At 39.9% G+C, this 18,151-nt stretch overlaps 1 protein-coding gene across 22 annotated transcripts in view; it reads right to left on the bottom strand.

Annotated features, from left to right (window-relative positions):
- LOC110991183 (uncharacterized) overlaps positions 1 to 18,151 on the bottom strand; it is a 93,685-nt gene that overhangs the window by 41,782 nt on the left and 33,752 nt on the right. For all 22 annotated transcript variants that reach the window (XR_015424888.1, XM_022256417.2, XM_087134970.1 and 19 more), the window contains 9 exons: positions 14,758 to 14,940; positions 12,554 to 12,823; positions 11,694 to 11,785; positions 11,094 to 11,131; positions 9,719 to 9,879; positions 8,724 to 8,815; positions 8,378 to 8,418; positions 7,141 to 7,172; positions 5,607 to 5,732 (listed from right to left, as the gene is read on the bottom strand). Coding sequence is in view for 21 of the 22 variants with exons in the window: in XM_022256417.2 (XP_022112109.2) it covers positions 5,607 to 5,732; positions 7,141 to 7,172; positions 8,378 to 8,418; positions 8,724 to 8,815; positions 9,719 to 9,879; positions 11,094 to 11,131; positions 11,694 to 11,785; positions 12,554 to 12,823; positions 14,758 to 14,940 (1,035 nt within the window). In the remaining variant the exon portion in view is untranslated. The remainder of the gene's footprint in view (positions 1 to 5,606; positions 5,733 to 7,140; positions 7,173 to 8,377; positions 8,419 to 8,723; positions 8,816 to 9,718; positions 9,880 to 11,093; positions 11,132 to 11,693; positions 11,786 to 12,553; positions 12,824 to 14,757; positions 14,941 to 18,151) is intronic.

Here is an 18,151-nt window from a genome sequence, read left to right as displayed (position 1 = left end):
CTTCCATTCAACTGTGTAGAAATACCAAAATGCAGAGAATAATTGCAAGCCACACACACAACCAAAAGATTGTCTCATCTTCATTGAAGTTTTTAAGTCAAGGTTTGGCAACAATGCATGAAGAAAGTTGCGAGAAACGTTGAAGGGCACCAAGTTATTTAGGGGACACAACTAGGTAACCAAGGCAATGAATTCCTTTGCTTATTTACCACTTACACGGAGATCTGTCACTCACCAAAAGATTATGATCAAGGCAAAACATTTCACAGTTAATTCTTCACTGTAAGTTCCTCAGTGGTCTATTTTTGAGTTCACAGATGCATGTTCATATTTCACTATTCAGTATGAGAACTAACTTAAGCCATGAATATTTCCCTAACCAAAATAATCCCAGGCCCTGGGGATGCTAGCCATGAGGTGGTCATATATTTGTCTAAAGTTTCTGTGGCATTCTGCAGCAAACAGGAGCATACACTGAGAATAATGTAGAGTCGTTGGCATACATTTACACATGCATTTGTATACACCTGCACCATACACTGCAGTTACTTTTTTATACAACATTACAGTATTTTTCAAAGCTTTTCAACCTTTGCTCCCATCCCAAATACTTTTTGAGCCTCTCCTTTCCTACCTAAACTAATTACAATAAATTTTATATTAAATGGCCATACTAAATGGTATGTTTTAAACAGTTTGATTTCAGAATTTTTCTATTTTATTTTGTTCATGTTATAAAAGTCACAGCTACTTTTCGGAACATAGCGCATATGTTTCAGTATGTACTGTGTGGCCACATGGAACAATACGTTACACCATCACTTGATAACACACAAATGGAGCACATTAAAATTGAACTGCACATGACTATCGGTACTGTACATATCTGCCATTTGTATGTAAATACTGTAGCATGTAGAAGACTTGTCCTTTTGTTTGGATGACTAGAATCGTAAACATTTATGCCCTGTGCAATACTAATACTTTTAACTGTCATGGTACACAACTGCGCACAAGCAAGTCCATTGCCAGTCAGCAACATGGGCCATAATTAAACCCTGGATGGCAAGGAATGATGCATTGTTTTTTATGATTGTAAAAGTGCGGGGCATGCATCACAAAGGTTCTGTCTGAATATATCGAATTACACAGTGTGTATATAATATTCATTCAGACCACTGGCAAAGAATTTCATACAAACGGTAAGCCTCAGTCACCAAGAAATGTAGATTTCAGCTTCAAAAGCCACCGTACTCAGCAAAATTGTCCATGGGCTTTGATACATATTGTAAAAGCTGGTCCACAACTGAACAGAACATGCCCGTGCACAGTGAGCCTACAAAGACTGCAGATCTGAACAGAGAAAACAAGTGCTACATGGGACGTGATTTCCAACAGTGTGCTTGCAAGTCCATGGGTTGTCACTGTGTTGACTGAATGGATTCTTTACAACTGAGAACCGTGGGGGAGTTCCCATTCAACTGAAATTTACGCAGCGTTTGCCCTCCCCCCACATTCAGCACATCCCAATGCATGCATGTCATTTCCCACGTAAATGTACACGTACATGTACATGTAGTTAAATTTTTTTTCAAGTAGGCTTCACAAAACCGATTCACCAGTATTCTGAATTCTACCCTCACATTGCTGAATCAAACAGAATCAAGTGATAAAGCCGGCTTATGAAACGAAGAGAAGCAAACAGCTGGAAACAAAAACGGCAATTTGCTCGCTCCACTGCACAGCCTCATAGCAACAACATAAATCGGAACAGGTCCTCTGTCCATGTACATGACATTCACTGAAATTACAAGCCACCGATTCAAACATGCCTGTACACGGCAAGGAGAATTTCATTTCAAACCATTTCTGGATGCCTACATTTTGGAATATCTTGGTAAAAGCCTAAAGTTGATCGAATACTGGAGTATCAGTTGAAAAAAGTGGAGACAGTCTAATGCAGCGTGGATTTTCGTGGAATTTTGTGACTTTCAATAAAGCTGCACGTATGAGATGGAACATTTTAAACAAAAACAATGTGGAAATTGAAGGTGTACAGATAAAGCATTTGGCTATTCATCCCCCATCCCCCCCAAAAAAGAAGAAAAATTCTCCATCCTCCGCAGAAAGGGTAGAAAAGTGGAATACATAGGAAAGGAGAAAGTGAGGAAATAGACTGATCTCAGGAAAAGTCACATGCCAACCATGGATCTTTTCAGCTACGTGTGTTATGGCTGATTCTGTCTGTAAGGACAAAAATATATGAACTGTGCAAAGTTTGCTGATGAGAATCCTACCTTTTAATCTTTCGACTCAAGATGATCAAAGACGTTACGCTTCCACTTAGTGCCTGCACTCACTGTCTTATCTGAATTTCAAAGCTCAAGTGAGCAAGGTTCTTTGTAAAATAAAATGCTACACAAGAATCACCGCCAGTGATTCTTAAAGAATTCCAGACAACTGAGGAAGTTTACCCAAGTTGCATCTTTCTTGTATCAAATTCACAGGAAATGTTTCCACTTTTCATTCTCTGTCCTGTTTTCTCTTTTCAGCGTTTTAGGTGCCTTCCCCAAACACAGAATTTCCAAATGAGAGAGCCGAAACTCGAAGGGGACTGCAACACTTCATGCTAGCTGACGTCAGTTGTTTCCTGCTACTGGCACTGTTCAAAAAAGACAAAACAGTGCTTGATGCAAACAATATTTGGCCCATTTGTCACTTTCTTTCACAGCTTTTTAGTGACTTGTAATGAAATGTATAATTATTAAATGCTATGTCAGCGCAGTTTGAATAATTCTTATTTCTGTGCAACGTTTGTCAGTCCAGTTTAGAAACAGCTGCGGTAAAAAAAAAAAAAAAAGGAGGCTGCCTTTCTTTTTCTTTGTGGTCCCACCCTGGAGAAACTATTTTTCATGTTCATGGTTTAATTTCAATTTCACTTGTGCTTTTCATTCTACGGTCACATCCTGTATGCTGTTCAAGATTGCATGACAGTCTTCCTGCGCAGACTATGTGACCAAACTACAATACGTTTGTTGTGGTCACATGGGCTACATGTACATCCATGTGCATGTATGGATGATTCACTGGGTACGCTAGCATGGAAGAACGGTTGTGTTATGCTACAGAGTATACAAGGATGTTAAAGCAGGAGGGAAAAACAAGGAAGAGGGCGACATGGGTGTTATCCCTCTAGTAACCACTGGGTATGACGCCACAAGTCACCTCAGATTAAGGTTACGTTTCTTTTGTTTTTACCTTTATGCTCAGCAGAGTATTTCAGAGGAGGAATTAAATCCCTTTTCATGCCGTAGAAAGTTTATTCCTAGCCTTTACAAAATCTCCAGGGGGATGCCCTGGGTGATTACAAGCCCAACAATGTTTCTCACATTGTGTACAATCAGCGTAAACAGGAAAATTTCAATTTCACTTTCACTACACATGTACGTCTCTCTGCCCTACCCCTTTCTCTTAATGATACACAAAGTCTCCTGATGGGCGGAGTATTGCATTCTGTCTGAAATGTTGAGTCCAACCCCACCAACACACATGAGAGAGATATTTCCAACATTATGGTGTTACCACAGCCCACTCCATATCCTTTCCCCCACCACGCGTCCTTCAAAGGTCATACAGCAAAAAGACACTTGGCTGTCCCCACAGCCTACTTCAGTGGAAACTGCAGGTGTCAAACGAGATGCCTGGCCAGATTGACTACCAATAAATGGGGCAGGGTTGGTACCCTTAGAGGAGTTGGGTTTGCTTACAGAACCTGAGGCACAGACTGCCCCTGAACAACACCATTCAATGCTTCTGATCTATATGTGTTACAATATCCAGCTTGTCAGCAAACCTTGATTGATGCCCACAAAGTTGTTTCATCATAACACAGTCTGAAATGTGACACAGCAAGCAATGTCACCACTCATGCCAGTTTGTTAAAAGCAGAAATGTACACTCATCTTGAAATAGCAGTGGCCTTCACATACAGGGGTAGCTCACCAATGTTGCACGGGAGCAATCAACTACATGTACAAGTGTATGTAGAGTGAAAAGCACTTGTTTCGCCAAGAAACTTGAGGCACCTGCTACCCAAACTCTAGAGGTTTTTAGATCTACAAATAACGGAGACATAAGAGCAATCAAAGGCTTTATCCAACTTGAAAGCTCACCACAGACAAGGTTTACACTTAACCATCTGAGCCGCAGATGAACGGCTTCTGCCTTTCAAGAAGTACTCTCCGTTCAAGAAGAGAAATGCCTTTTCAGGAAGTTTCTTGATTGTCTATTCTCACATGATGAGACTCTGAAAGCAGTTGAGATTTCTTAAAAAGAAAAACCTTTGATCAGTTGTCTTGAGTGTGTGGTCAAACAACTTGTATAAAATTATTTGTATAAAAATAACTTTCCTACAAGCCACCTAGCTTGTAACAAAGCATTAATGTATACAGGAGAGGGAACTAGAGATTGTATTGTTGCCAACAACAAATTTTATCAAAATCGACTAGCTCAACAAATCTGTCAGGTCTTAACAATGGTGCAAAATAGACAATCCCCTCAATGAGGGTTCTCTTGTTATTGTAATGGCCCGAAAATAAAAGTCCTTCCTCATGAACAGCCTAGAAGGCAGTGGCCAAAATAAGGCTTACGGCTACGTCTACCGTCAGCCTGAGCCTGCATGTTTAGAATCGGCAAAGACCTGGACCAAGCTCTAGACACAAGATAAAGGTCACTGCCCAAGATTTCCAAGGATTTCCCTGAACTGTTCAGACACTTGGAGGCCATGTAGACAAACAATGCCTGACCTTGCCAGTTCAGCTCTACAACCAGACAGTTTTAGGTACATGTCCATGATGTGGCCCTGTGAAATGCAAAGTTATGTGAATGAGTGCCACCCAAGGCTGACACCTTCAGACATTACTGACCCCATAGTAAAAAGACAACTTAAAAGAAAAAAAAAAAAGCCAGAAGTTGGAAGCGTGCCATATCTGGTGCTTCTTACAGTTTACATAGCATACTGAAACTCTCACAGCGTCAATGTAAATCCATTTACGACATAAAAACTGATTGATGAATTAAAAATAAACTGTGTATGGTATCAAGAGTATGCTAAACTAACAAAAAAAAGGAAGAAACTTGTTTCCAGGCCTTATAAGCATTTATGTGTTGTGAAGTTCTGATCAAACCTTATAAAAATGTAGAAGTATTCTACACATGTTCCTATGGCAAGACTACATGTACATGTACCATGAGTGAACAATTAAGTGACGGTTAGTAAATGTGCTCATAAGCTTGCTGTTGTATTGAATGACAGATTCCTGAAAACTGACTTTTATAATACAGATCATCACACAATGACAAACAATTGGCTTCAAAATACATGAGCAACAAGTTTTTTTAAATATTTTCTCAACAGTTCCTTCCTAAGCAAGCTATGGTCCGACAGAGTGCACTTTGCTAAGAATTGGATGCCCGCTGCCGTGTTACTATTCCTATTGTGCACAACACAGATCAGCCTTGTGCACAGATCAGCCATGTCAAGACTCACAGCCGTGGAATAATGAACAGTGGAACACCACAGGTAATGGGTCCAAAGGCACACTTACCTCCTGAGCAGACACAGCGACTTGTGGCGGTGACGGCTGGTCTTGGTGGTTGTCTCTGCTAGTCACCAGGTCAAGTAGAGCATTCAACTGGGCCCGGTGTGCATGTGCCTGCTGGGCTACCTTGGCCTGTGACACACACATGTACACCCACACCCACATCACAGAGGGCAGTATGACAACTACACAATGAAACCAGTGGAGTCAAGGTTCCATCCAAAAACCAGAGTTTGCCAAGCAAAAGTTTCTCTGTAGCCAATATCAGCCTTGATTTGAGAGTTTACAGCACAAATGTAATACAATGGTTGTCAGCACCTATCGGGATGTATAATGTTCCCTCCAGATATCAATTTCTGTGTTTTATGTAATTTTCTGTTCATTTCTCTTTTATAATAATAAAAATCACTGCCGATCAGATTTGACTTCTTTTAGCCCAAGATGACAGAGTTGGGCTTCTTTTTGAGTGCTGAAATGTTGGGAATACCCTGTTTATTCTAATTACAGGTTTTTGCCCCTACACCGATGTATATTCACGACACCGTATACTCGGTGCTTGTCCAAGAGTTTGTGAAAAATTCAGTGTCGTGAATATGTGTTGGTGTAGGGGCAAAACCCGTAATTAGAATTGACATCTCCCCGACGCAAAGTACATCTTGATTTAGTTTGCGGCGGCACCCGCTGCAACATCTGACTCAGACCGACCAGCCGACCCCAGCAAGCTCGGTGGTCGAGTGGTTGAGACATCTGTACCAGTAAGCAGGAAGTTCGAGTCCCACCTGAGTAAGCTTGTGAATTTTTTCAGGAGATCGGACAAGCACTGCATATACAGTGTTATAAATATACATCAGTGGGGGGGGGGCAAAACCCGTAATTACATTTGAAATCTTGAAATACATTGAGTACATCTTGAAATACCATTTATTTCTCATTAACAATGTTCATGTCATAATGACAGAACTTGCATTTCACTTTTTACCAAATACAGACATTTAAAATCCTGGGACAAAGTAAAATGGAGGCCAATTAAAACGTGTTTCAATTTCCAAGTTAGAAAAAAGCATTCTTCTCTTTTCCAATCAATATGTATGTGGATCCCAAACTGTTCAACGATGGTAAAACTAACTTGGAAAGTTTCTCTTCACGAAAGTTTTTCAAGCCTGCAGAGAATGGAGTAAATATGACCCCCACAAAATGCCAGCATGTGTGTCATCTGACCGTTGCGGCAATAATCTGAAATCCATTTTCATCCTTGACAGTATAACGGACACTTTTCACCACTTTCATTACATTCCAACATCTCACTGCCAACATTTACTTTCACTGTTTTGGGATTCATAAATGAAATCAAAACCAAAGCAATACGATGTATGTTCACCGGGTCGACATTTGATATTTCCTACAGTGGTACTTCATGGAATTTTCCTGTGAACTTTTGAACCAAACATGGCAGCAGCATCCACTGTGGCTTCTGTACCAACCTTGCCAAATATTTTTAAGTAAGATTTCCTCATTTACTTTCTGATATCCATAACGTTACCTTAAATACGGTTTCCTTCTTCCTTGCATTATCTAGAATGAAGAAAAGGTAAAAGACAACATTTCAGGGTCTTGGTAGACTTAAGTTGTAACATCAAGTCATTCAAACATTCACATCCCTTGCAATTTCACCCTTTAAATGGTAGTTGCAATCAATTTGTTTTCATACAAGCATTCAAAATGCACCTCTGTGTCCCTGATAACCTTATTTTCACAGGGAATTTCACCGTCCTTTTTTTTTTTTTTTGGTTCATGACCGCTGTGATGTCATCCCAGGAAGACTGCCCCAATGTTACACTGGTTTGTGCATGAAGGAAGTCCTGCATTTTGTAGATTTTTCTGGACCAAAATTTCTATTCTTTGCTGATTCACTCTTGTGTGGGTAGCAATAAAAAAACAAGCATCAATCCGTTTCTCAGGAATGATTTTAGTATGTAAATTTTGGGTCCACCGAATAGAATAGAAAAACCTATGCACTAAACCATGGATGACGTCACAGCAACGGGCCCTTCAGTTGTCCAGGAAGGCATGGATAATTTTAAACATTTTAAAAAATGCACTTTACAATGCATTTAAGCAAGTACGAATGTACAAGTGTTATTCCTAAATTGAAAGAGACTAAGTTGTAGAAAAAATGTGTGGAGGAAAACTTCATTACAGCCATACTTTAACGTGGCGAGCAAACCAACTTTTTAGAGAGTTGTGTTGTTCTATAATTTGGTTTATTCTTGTCTTAGATTAACTGTTTTATATAAATTGATTCATTTGGGTAGGAAAAGGACAATGACCTCTAAGGTCTCCAAACAAGTTTGGTTTTTTTAAATCAAACTTGTTTTGAGAAGAAACTTTCCTTGTCTTTGTGGTACCTATGTCCTCCTTGCCCAAAGCATAAGCAAAAGTAAATATGAAACCAAAACACTTTTCTAATCGAACTTTGATTTCAAGAACAAGGAAAGTAAAAAAGATCTAAACCTATTTTATCACTGCCCTTATCAAGGGATTGAAACGGAGAAAATATGCTTTGTACAATAGAAAAAATTATAAAACATTTGTGGAATGAAGAAAGAAAACTGAACTTGTAACCAGTGCTAATACTCCACAAAATGTCCTCCGGCTTTGGTTTATTTTCTTTGTCCAGTCTTGATATTAAGAGTGAATCTGGTCAAGTTCCCATTCTGGATGATTCAATCAAAAAACCTATTTTCACAAGAATCCTTCAAGAATAGAAGCTCCACTACCTTGTGCAATCTTATACTTCTTTTCCATTTCTTTAAACAGCCTGTTGAGAAAAAGGACATGAGACCAAGAAATACAGGAGTATAAACTTCATGAAACTCTTACGTAATGGAATTAGGCACAGTTGGCAAAGAGCATACTTCTTTAATAAAAATGATCTTGGGGTCAATTATCAGTCATAAAAGTCACAATATCACAGCTATCATTTGTTTTTTAAATGTCTCTTTCTTATGCCATGTATACAAAGCTGGTATAAAAATGCATCCTGTGAAAAATGCTTGTCCCCACAGTCCAATCAAATGGGTTCCTTTTAACTTCAAAGGTTCTCTCCCTGTCAACTAAGCTTACCGTCTGAGTTCTCCTAGCTGTGTCTCTGCCATCTGCCGGTACTTCTGCTGTGCCATGTGAGCTGTCTCCAGGTCTTGTTGGCAGGATGAAAGCTATGAACAAGGATCAGGGTGAGGGAAAAAGAGAGAGAGAAATGTCTGTCTGAGGAAGCCTCCGAGAAGACGACCACTATCTGCTAGGCAATTCCTTAATGTGGATTCGGCAGGGCAGGTGGCAGCACAATTTGGCTTTGCTGAAAGCAATCAATTAAGACTGTCTGCGGGAAGAATGTGGACTCATCAGCAATGTCATGCCACAGTTTGGATTCCCCCCTCTACTTTCTTGTGATTGGTGTCATTCTAGAAAGGCATCTCCAAAAAAAAACCAAAAACGAGGTTGTTTGAAAAGGTTAAAATAGGGAGTACAGCAACAGCCAAGGAATGCCTGATGTCCCTGAACTGTTCAATTACATTCACACTTGCTCAAGAACAGATTTGTTCCAGTTGGGAAAGCGAGTTCCGTAAAGGTCCAACTGAAAAAATAAAATAACAAAAAGATGGTTCCCAGTTTCACAATGCTCTCGATGACTCAGGGAGTACTGTCATTCCTGGATTTAAAGAAGAGATAACAATGTCATCTGTCCGATCACCTTTTTCCTGGCTTGTCCAAACACCCATTCTACATGAAGCCCGCAGTTTTTTAATGTTACAAGAAGAATATCAACTTGTTTTTCTTCATGTTATATTTCATATTTAGTCAAGGCTAAAGGAGCAAGCACTATTTATGCTCGAGCAACTTGTACAAACTCATCTGTGTTTGTCCATTTCCATGCATATATTCTATGGACTATGCTTATCAACTTTCCATAGGTTTCTCTAATTCTCCCCTCTGGTAATAAAATGGCAGCCTTGTACTGGACACAGCCCCCTTTTTCCCGGTTATTCCCATTAATACAATTGATGATTGCTTCCACTTAAAAAGAAAATGGAGTGAAATGAATTCCAATACGGACTCACATCTTTCTCCAGTTCTTCAGTTTTCTGTTTGCCCCGGTCGACATCAAATCTCAGGGTCTCGTTCTCAGAGCGGATCACTTCTAGCTGGCTTTTCGTAGCTGTCAGCTCCTTACAATGCTTGATAGCCTCTTCATACTTTTTAGTGATTCTCACATAATCATCTATGGACACAAAAATAACAACTTGGATACTCCTTATTCTTTTTGCAAAATTTAACTTCTTCCCTGTGCTTCAGTATAAAAATTAATTTCATTAGAATTAAGTGCTCTTTAACCATATTTCATTTTATTTTAGGTTTTGAGCTTCAAGCTAAAACTGACTTTATCTAAATCTTCTTCCTTCTTTTCAGTTTTGGCAAAGAAAAAAGGGAAAAACTGAGTCCCAAGGTGGAACAGACAAAAAGGTGAAGGTTGCCCTTTTGAATTTCATATACATCTCACGAAGGAAAATCCCTAGGCGTCAGAGATTCACATTCAGAATTGTGTTGCAATCTCAGTTACAAAACCAAAACCACAAATCCGAGTTGACTGCTAAGAATGTTTATTTTACCGCAATACTGTGATATCTGAATGCTAAGATCCAATAAAAGTTTCTCAGATTTCAACATCTGATACTTCTTCTCCTTTTGTAGACCTTCGTACAGTTCTACCGGTATCTGACTTTATAATGTGATAAATACGCAGGAAAGGTAGGAAAAAAAATGGTGAAACGTACATGTAGAAATCCCACTAGTACGTAAATTTCTGAGTCTAAGATTTCCATGTACATGTCTTTAACTCCAAAGGAGCATCTGCCCCCTCAGTATTTTTTTCTGATATCGTGATCATGCCTTTTTTCTCATGTGCTGAGCCTTTAAGATTTGTTTACACCAACTTTGCAATACTCAGACATACAGCTCTCATGCAGCTCCCATTTGTCAACAACACCAACCAAAAACGTACTCTATTGCCACTGACGTGCTCGATGCACGCAGGCTGACACGAGCGTGGCCTTGAACTTCAAATGGCCATAACAACAAGACCAAACATGTAAGTCATATTGAGTTAAAATTTCATAGTTGTTTTGGTAAGGAGTTCTTCCCCACTCCTTCCAGGCTGTGAAATATTCCAAAAACACCAGCTCTTTTGGGGGTTAAATGAATTCTGTAATTGTTTTCTATGATAATTCAACATCAGATATTCACGTGTATTCTTTCTGTGCATACGTAAGGAACTATAATAAAAATTCACTAGTAAGGTCATTCGATATAAAATTGATAAATGGTAGCAATTTTGATAAACAATAAAAATGCATTTGCTCGAATGCCAACAAAGTGGTTTAAAGAAATACATAAAGCAAAATGCAAATACACTAAACTAATGACAACTCTTCATACCTTGCAAACTCTGCAGCATAAATGACAGCTTGTTGGCTCTATGGGAAGGTTGGATAAAAAGATGCTTTTAGAACTGTCAAAATCTGATTACCGTAAAGAGTGTAGCTCACCCCGAGCAAAGATTTTAGACTGGAGTAAAGTCTCCTACCCTACTTTGCTAAAATTTGAAAAAGAGCCACGACCATTACAGAAAGTCCTCTGAAATGTTTACAAAATGTAATGTTTACAAAATTTTGAAAGTGTTCAAGGTTATTCACGGAGGCCAAACCCGATGAACATACCACAGGGAAATTAGTTTCAGCCACCTAGTACCACTTTAAATTGACATCTGTTCTCGGTACTCTGAAGCTTGATACAGCATACAGCTTTGACAAAAAATACGGTCGTGTCTGAATTACTTGGCTGTGGCTTAAAGTTACATATGAGTCTATGATTGTGGCTGCAGCTACTGGTAAGTAATTCACACATGGCCTACATGGCCTGGAACTTGTGCTTGAAATGAATTACTGTCATTAAAAGCAATTCAGTTGATTTCTCATCTTCTCAAACAGAAACAGGTGTAATCTTTCACAGCGGCTCTATCGTTCATATTATTCCTACCTCTGCTCCAGCTGTTTCTTATTTTTAGACAGGGATGCCATCTTCTCTATCATCGAGTCTAGTTCCGTGTCCAGAAGTTGCGTGAAGGCCACCTGCAAATGCCACCACAAAGGCTGGCTACTGTGTATTGTCTTATGAATAACTTGATTCACACTTGTTACAATGCACGGACTCGGGGTTAAATGAGGGGAAATGACTTTTCACAATCCAGTTTTCCTGTGCAGCAAAGTCGATACATGATTTCTGGCGGGTTCAGTGCCAAAGGCAATTTCGTATATTTGAGTGCGTCTGTGGTAGTACATGCACTGGTATAAAACGATGCAGAACTGAAGATTTAATCGAAAATATGGTGACTAAAGTGAAACTGAGTATGACACTGGGAGATGTACCGGCATTGGCAGGGTTTGTCATTTTTTTTTGTTTTAAAGCAATTTAACAAACTTCCATATTTGAGACATGGACTCCTGACTATTCAAATATTTTTTTTATGATTATAAAAGTGAACAAAGAAATTGACCAAGGTGGAATTTGAACATATGACCCCCAGAATATCATACTGGTGTACCAACTGAGCTCAAACAATGCCTTGAGAAAAAAATGAGCCAAAGACAATCAAAGTATTTCACTGGAAGGCTGCTTGGTTCAGCATGTCAAAAGAGTTTATAAAACAGCAAAACTAGCTTAAAATTTAATGAATGCACTCTAAAAAACAAGAAACAAAATTCTTGGATAACTGTCCAAAAGTATGTGATCAGATATTTAAGCTGGTTATTTCACGCAGGTCAGAGTAAGACTAGTTGCCTGCATATGGAGCAGGGGATCTGTGAAATTAACCTTGGCACTGGGACGGTCTGCCGTACCTTGGGAGCTAAGTCTACATCCTCCCTCTGTAACACGTCAACGTTCTCCTCCAGGAAGACCTGCAGCTGCTTCATGACTTCCTGCTTGCGCTTTTGGAAGTGACGTGGGAGCTGGCTGGCAACAGAGGCTGAGGAGCAGGAGGAGGAGCAAGACAGTTGCCGTGACAATGGCGTCTCGGGAGCAACGTTGGAGTTGCTGCCGATGTGATTTTCAAAGTCAAAGTCTTCGTTGCCACAGATTGGAGAGGGAAGGTTTCCATCAGCAGAAACCTGGAACAGACAAAAAATACTTCAATGTAAAACCCACTGCAGTTTCAGAATGTGTCCAGCACAGACAAAAATAAAAATGAACAGGATACCGAGACAGCTTACATACATGTCCGCGTATCACAATTAAATATTATAATTAGCTGTGTTCTCTGGAAATGTGTGCATACAGTGAATGGAAAGAATGGAAATGGCACTCCTGAAATAACCCGTGAAATAAACCTCCCCTAATGGCAAATTGTGGCATTTCAGTTGCTGTACCCTCATTTGTCAGAAGAAATATGGGAAATAATTAGGAGTTCATAAAAGAGCACTTTTCAATAAAGCTCACCAAAAACTGGATGGCAAACAGTATTCAAACATTTGAGAAGTGTAGAATATGTTGCAAGATTTCCTTTGCGAAGTAAAATTGATGCCACGGGGCTTTAATGTACACATCAACAGATGTTCTGCTTCATGTACCTCACACATCAATAGTTCAAACAGAAATATCTCTTGATGGACAAAACAAATTGTGGTAGCCGGACATTTCCAGCAGTGTGTTATTTCCTAAGAGCAAGCGGTATGTGGCATTTCAATTACAAATGGGGTGAAGGTGAAAAGTTAAGAGGCATATCTCATCGTGTCTCATCTGCTGCAGACTTTCCGGCTAAACTCATTACAAGAATTTTATTTTTAGATGATATGAAGTAGCTGCAGTAACAACTTCATTACATGTGCACACACTGTACATAATGCCTCTTGCCTTCACACTTTGTTCTTAGCTCAAAACATCACTGACAGTTGGAGACTATGTTTATTAAGTGCATGAATTAGGTGAAATTCTTAACCTGGAAATGTTCTTTTTGTTTGAATCCGACTTTTCACCGTTAACTCTAATTTACACTTTTGATGCCGCATCAATTCTTTGAACTCGTCTTGATTCTACATGATACAGCATAATACCCAGCCAGCTTGCTCAGCAGGAACTTAAATGTTCACCTCAACACCAATATCAGTACATACGGACATCTCATCAACCATCAAAGCATAAAGCTTGCAAGTGCATCAGCCAGCCAAATGAAATAATACTTGACATTGAATGGATTTGGACACCAACACTGATGCAAAGTTTCACACAGGATTCTAGCTCTAACCACTGCGAGATATCACTTGGAGGAGCCGATGTGCACATGACCATTCGAGTAATATCGGTGTAACAGCACTAACTGTGAGAATATAACGAGCTTAAAGGAAGGATGAAAAACTTAATTTACGTGAAGCACAGATTCGGTTTTTTGGGGGGGTCCAATAATCTGTTGCCAGAGAGACGAGATTAACTCTCCTGGGAATGCCATTGCGAGATTCCCATTAAGAGCTTTCATCAGAGTGGGTTTTTTTTGTCCCCCCCTCCTTTCGACAATTGCAATGAGAGGCAAGGAGTCTACAGTTTCCCTTTGGAGGATTTGGGCAGGAGTATTGGTTTTTTAGTATTATGCACATTAATAATTACTCATTCGCAGTTGGGAAATGCGACATCATCAGCACTCGACCCCAATGGGACTTGAAAAGGGGTTGATCATGGCTGAACATCAGCAAACACTGTGGCTTCAACATCTAAACAGATTTTATGAGCATGTGTTTACTTTTATAGCGAAACATCCCCCTTACCTCCCAACACAATCTTTAACTGTCATACTTTTTACAAATATCAGACATAGTTATAATGTACTGGTAAGCAATACAATAGATTAAAACCTAAAAAATTCTCAAAATTCTCCAGTGAAAAAAATAGGCTCATGGATTAAAATGCACAAAAATGTTTAGCACATAGGAATCATGAACACTAGCCAAAAAAGAAAACATTTAGTTTATAACTATCATTTTACACTTTACGTTAGTAAATGTACGTTAGTATGATGCAAACATTACTTTCCAAGTTAAAAACTACCACTGACCAGCGATCTGAGCTCCGAGTGCAGACTTCTGCCCAGTCCCAACTCTGTCTTAGGCGACGACGTTGGGGACATACTGCAAACTTCCTCACTGGGGGTGATGAGCTGCCGGGTCTGGTAGGAGTCCAACTCTTGACGAACTTCTGAGAGTTTGACCTCCAACTGGGTCTTCTCAGATTTTAGCACCTACAGCAAGAGCATGCAAGGCGGATCACGTGGGGATTAGCATACAGTTCAGGTCAGGCGAGGTGGGATAATGTCTAGGTTTGTACATGTGGGGCAATTTTCCTTTTTTGCAGATAATTGCAGAAGTCGACTTGGCTGCCTGAAATTTGACTAGGGCTGTCAGAGAGGAACAGATGACTGGTTTGAAGTTTGTAGTTTAGGGGAGGGAGGTTGAGAAGTTTGGGTGTTGGTTTTGTCTTTAGTTTGGTTGCAATTTTCAGAAACTTCTTGGAACTAGCAGACACAACTTCAGTGGAACAAACTGTCTATAAAATTAAAGCTGAATATCACTTGCAAAAGGCAAATGAAGGTTAATGTCAATTTTGTGCCTTGCTCTGTGGTTTGAACATGTACATTTAGGAGGGGAAAATGTTCCAGTATAGCCCTTGAGTAATATTTCACCACAGTGACTAATTCTACTACACCCAACACCACCTTGTTTATTTGTAAACTTGACTTTTGAAGCCAGCTAGAACAGACTCAAATACTTATACCTAAATACATGTACATGTAATGTAGGCTAAATGATTATTGTGAAAGCCACTAGAGCATAAGTTAAGGATTCATGGGTATTTGGCCAACAGTGATGCTGGAGAGAAATGGCCTGTGGCCAGAGTTAATCAAATTTTCCCTAGGCCTGCTCTTCTTGCCTAGCCAGACATCCAATTAAATTATACGTTATCTGTCGACTTCAAACCAGAACTTAACCTAATATTCAATGACTGACAGACCATTAAGTAAATAGAGGTTATCCCAATTACACAAGAGCCAAGTTCACTGCTAAACATCTGTGGAAACAATTAAGGGACTAGTTTAGTTACAATAACGAACATGTACCTGAAGTTCTAAGGTATAATTAGATTTATAAATTCAGAGCTTGTTGCCAGTTTCATTACACAGAATACATGTACATAGAGAGTACAGGGTTTGCACATTTGTATAACCCAATACACCAGTTCACTGTTCATTTCACTAATCACAATTAAATGGGCTATTTTTGACTGTTTTTTCACAAGCAAGCATGCAAGCCTTCTTTTCAAAGTAGTTCAGAATAAACATAAAGCACAAAAAAAAGACTCATCATTAATTAAAGCCGTACTTACATAACCTTGTACTCCAAGTTACAAGTCATTTTGAGAGATCAAGCAGGCTGCATATTGTGATAATGAGGCAGTGTTTGAAAGAAGGAACAGTGACAGGAGAGTAATGTATATTCGCCTAGCCTACTGGAAGCCACCAGCTAGCAGGTTAATGCAGCTACTTCTCATAGACATGTATGTTACTCCTGAGCCGCAACAAATTGATTCACAAACACAGTGCAACTTTGTTTACTGCTACATGTACATGTAGGTGTTAAAGGCATCTGGGCATTATGAACATTCCAACTTTTGCCTTACACTTTTACACTTTATCCTTACACTGACAGCTTCAACTGACAGCTGAGCATGTGAGGCTTAATCTTCCAAACACATGATGCAGCCTCATGACTTGTGGCCAACTGGGAAACCTAATATCGACCAAGAATATAGGGACAAGTGGTGGCCTCCAAGATTCTAAAATGTCACACCGGTCACACAACTGATACTAAGCCCCTCGTCAAATATGCAGCTTTTCCCTGTGTATACCAAGTATAGCTGAGCTAATTTACAATATATTTATACATGTCTGATCATGCACAGATAATGAGTGAAGAAGACAATGAAGAAGTGTTTAGTTTTAGAGGTGGGAGGAAAACCCCAGATAAACGTTTCAGGGAAAATCCAAGGACTCAGGTGGGGACTGAAAACCCAATCCAAACATGGACCGAGCCGGATTCAAACCCAGGTGGAAGTATCTACGTGAGTTACCCATAACTGGCCACTGCAAGATGCCAAATCTGCAAGGAAGATACTGAGGCTGTTTTCCTCTGTCTGAGCTATCACAGTATCAGAGACCAATTCATTATGTTGATATGAACTAACACCATTTTGGACTCCAAGCAAGAACAGAAGATGGTGCATCTGTATTTTTCACAAGCTTTTTTTGTGAGTGTCTGCTCTAGATCTGTGTCATGCAAACAAGGGGCAACTTTTTCCAATTTTCATCTGAATGTGCACAATCTCCCAGGGTCACTGTGTAAGGGCAGGACACCTGGTAAAATTGTCATTAACTATCTACCCATTGTATGTCTTGATTACCATAGTGGATTGCACCTGCAGAGTCTACATGTGTACAGAACACAGAATGGCAGTGACCAAGCTACAGTAAGACGACTTGATGTAAAAAAAAAAAAAATTAAGCTACACATGTTGCTCATAAGACAATCCAATGTAATATTACTCACAAGGTCAAGACAGCGGCCAGTGCATACAGTACATGGCTGAATTGAATAGGCTCATTAAAGTGGACTAAAACCTTTCACATAAATGGGGAAAGAAATGCACATTAACCTACCTGCTGACTTTCCGGCCCGAGTGGCACGAGGGAGATCCCGTTATAAAATCCATAGTATCGGCTTGTTAGCAGATCTCCCATTCTGCAACTTTACGATCCACTTGTCACGATCAACACATTACTGTCTTCAGAGAAATCGGAATTGCTTTCATTGGCGGACGTGTGCCAAAAAACAAAAACCGTCCATGGGAAGTTGCTCTAAGGGTTGAGCATTAGCAGGGGCACACAAACACGCCGGACAGCTGGATTGTGTCACCACTGCAATGATGTGGTGGGCACGTACTTCCATGCAAAGAGACACCTTTTCTTTCCTGCCTTGAAATGTCACTCCGCCTTGATGCGCCTTGTGAACTGAGAATGAAGTCAAAACCAGCAGAGATGCCTTTGGGGAAAATTGGTGCATACCCACTGTTGTTCCTGCCTACAGCTGTGCAAAAACACTGTGGCAACTTCAAATCCACTATATGCGATTCGTATCGTGGCCGTACTTTTATTCGGAACACTTGAGGCCCATTTATTAAAAAGAAAAGCCCCTGTTGGTCAGCTGTCCATGCAGATAAGCAGTAGCAGTCGCAAGGGGAAAACTCCCCCACTCGTGGGTAATGCGCTTCCAACGGTGACTTAATCAGTAGCAGCTGAGCAGCTGATGAGTTCTGGGCTATATACGCGTGCTGGGTACCACGACAAACTTCCGAGGTCATACCTTTTCAAACCAATAACAGGAAAATCCTTTCAAAAA

The sequence above is a fragment of the Acanthaster planci genome, linkage group LG03 (genome assembly GCF_054643075.1).
Source record: "Acanthaster planci isolate LZ-2023a linkage group LG03, COTS_SCS, whole genome shotgun sequence".
Taxonomy (NCBI): domain Eukaryota; kingdom Metazoa; phylum Echinodermata; class Asteroidea; order Valvatida; family Acanthasteridae; genus Acanthaster; species Acanthaster planci.
This window is presented reverse-complemented; position numbering and strand designations above follow the sequence as displayed.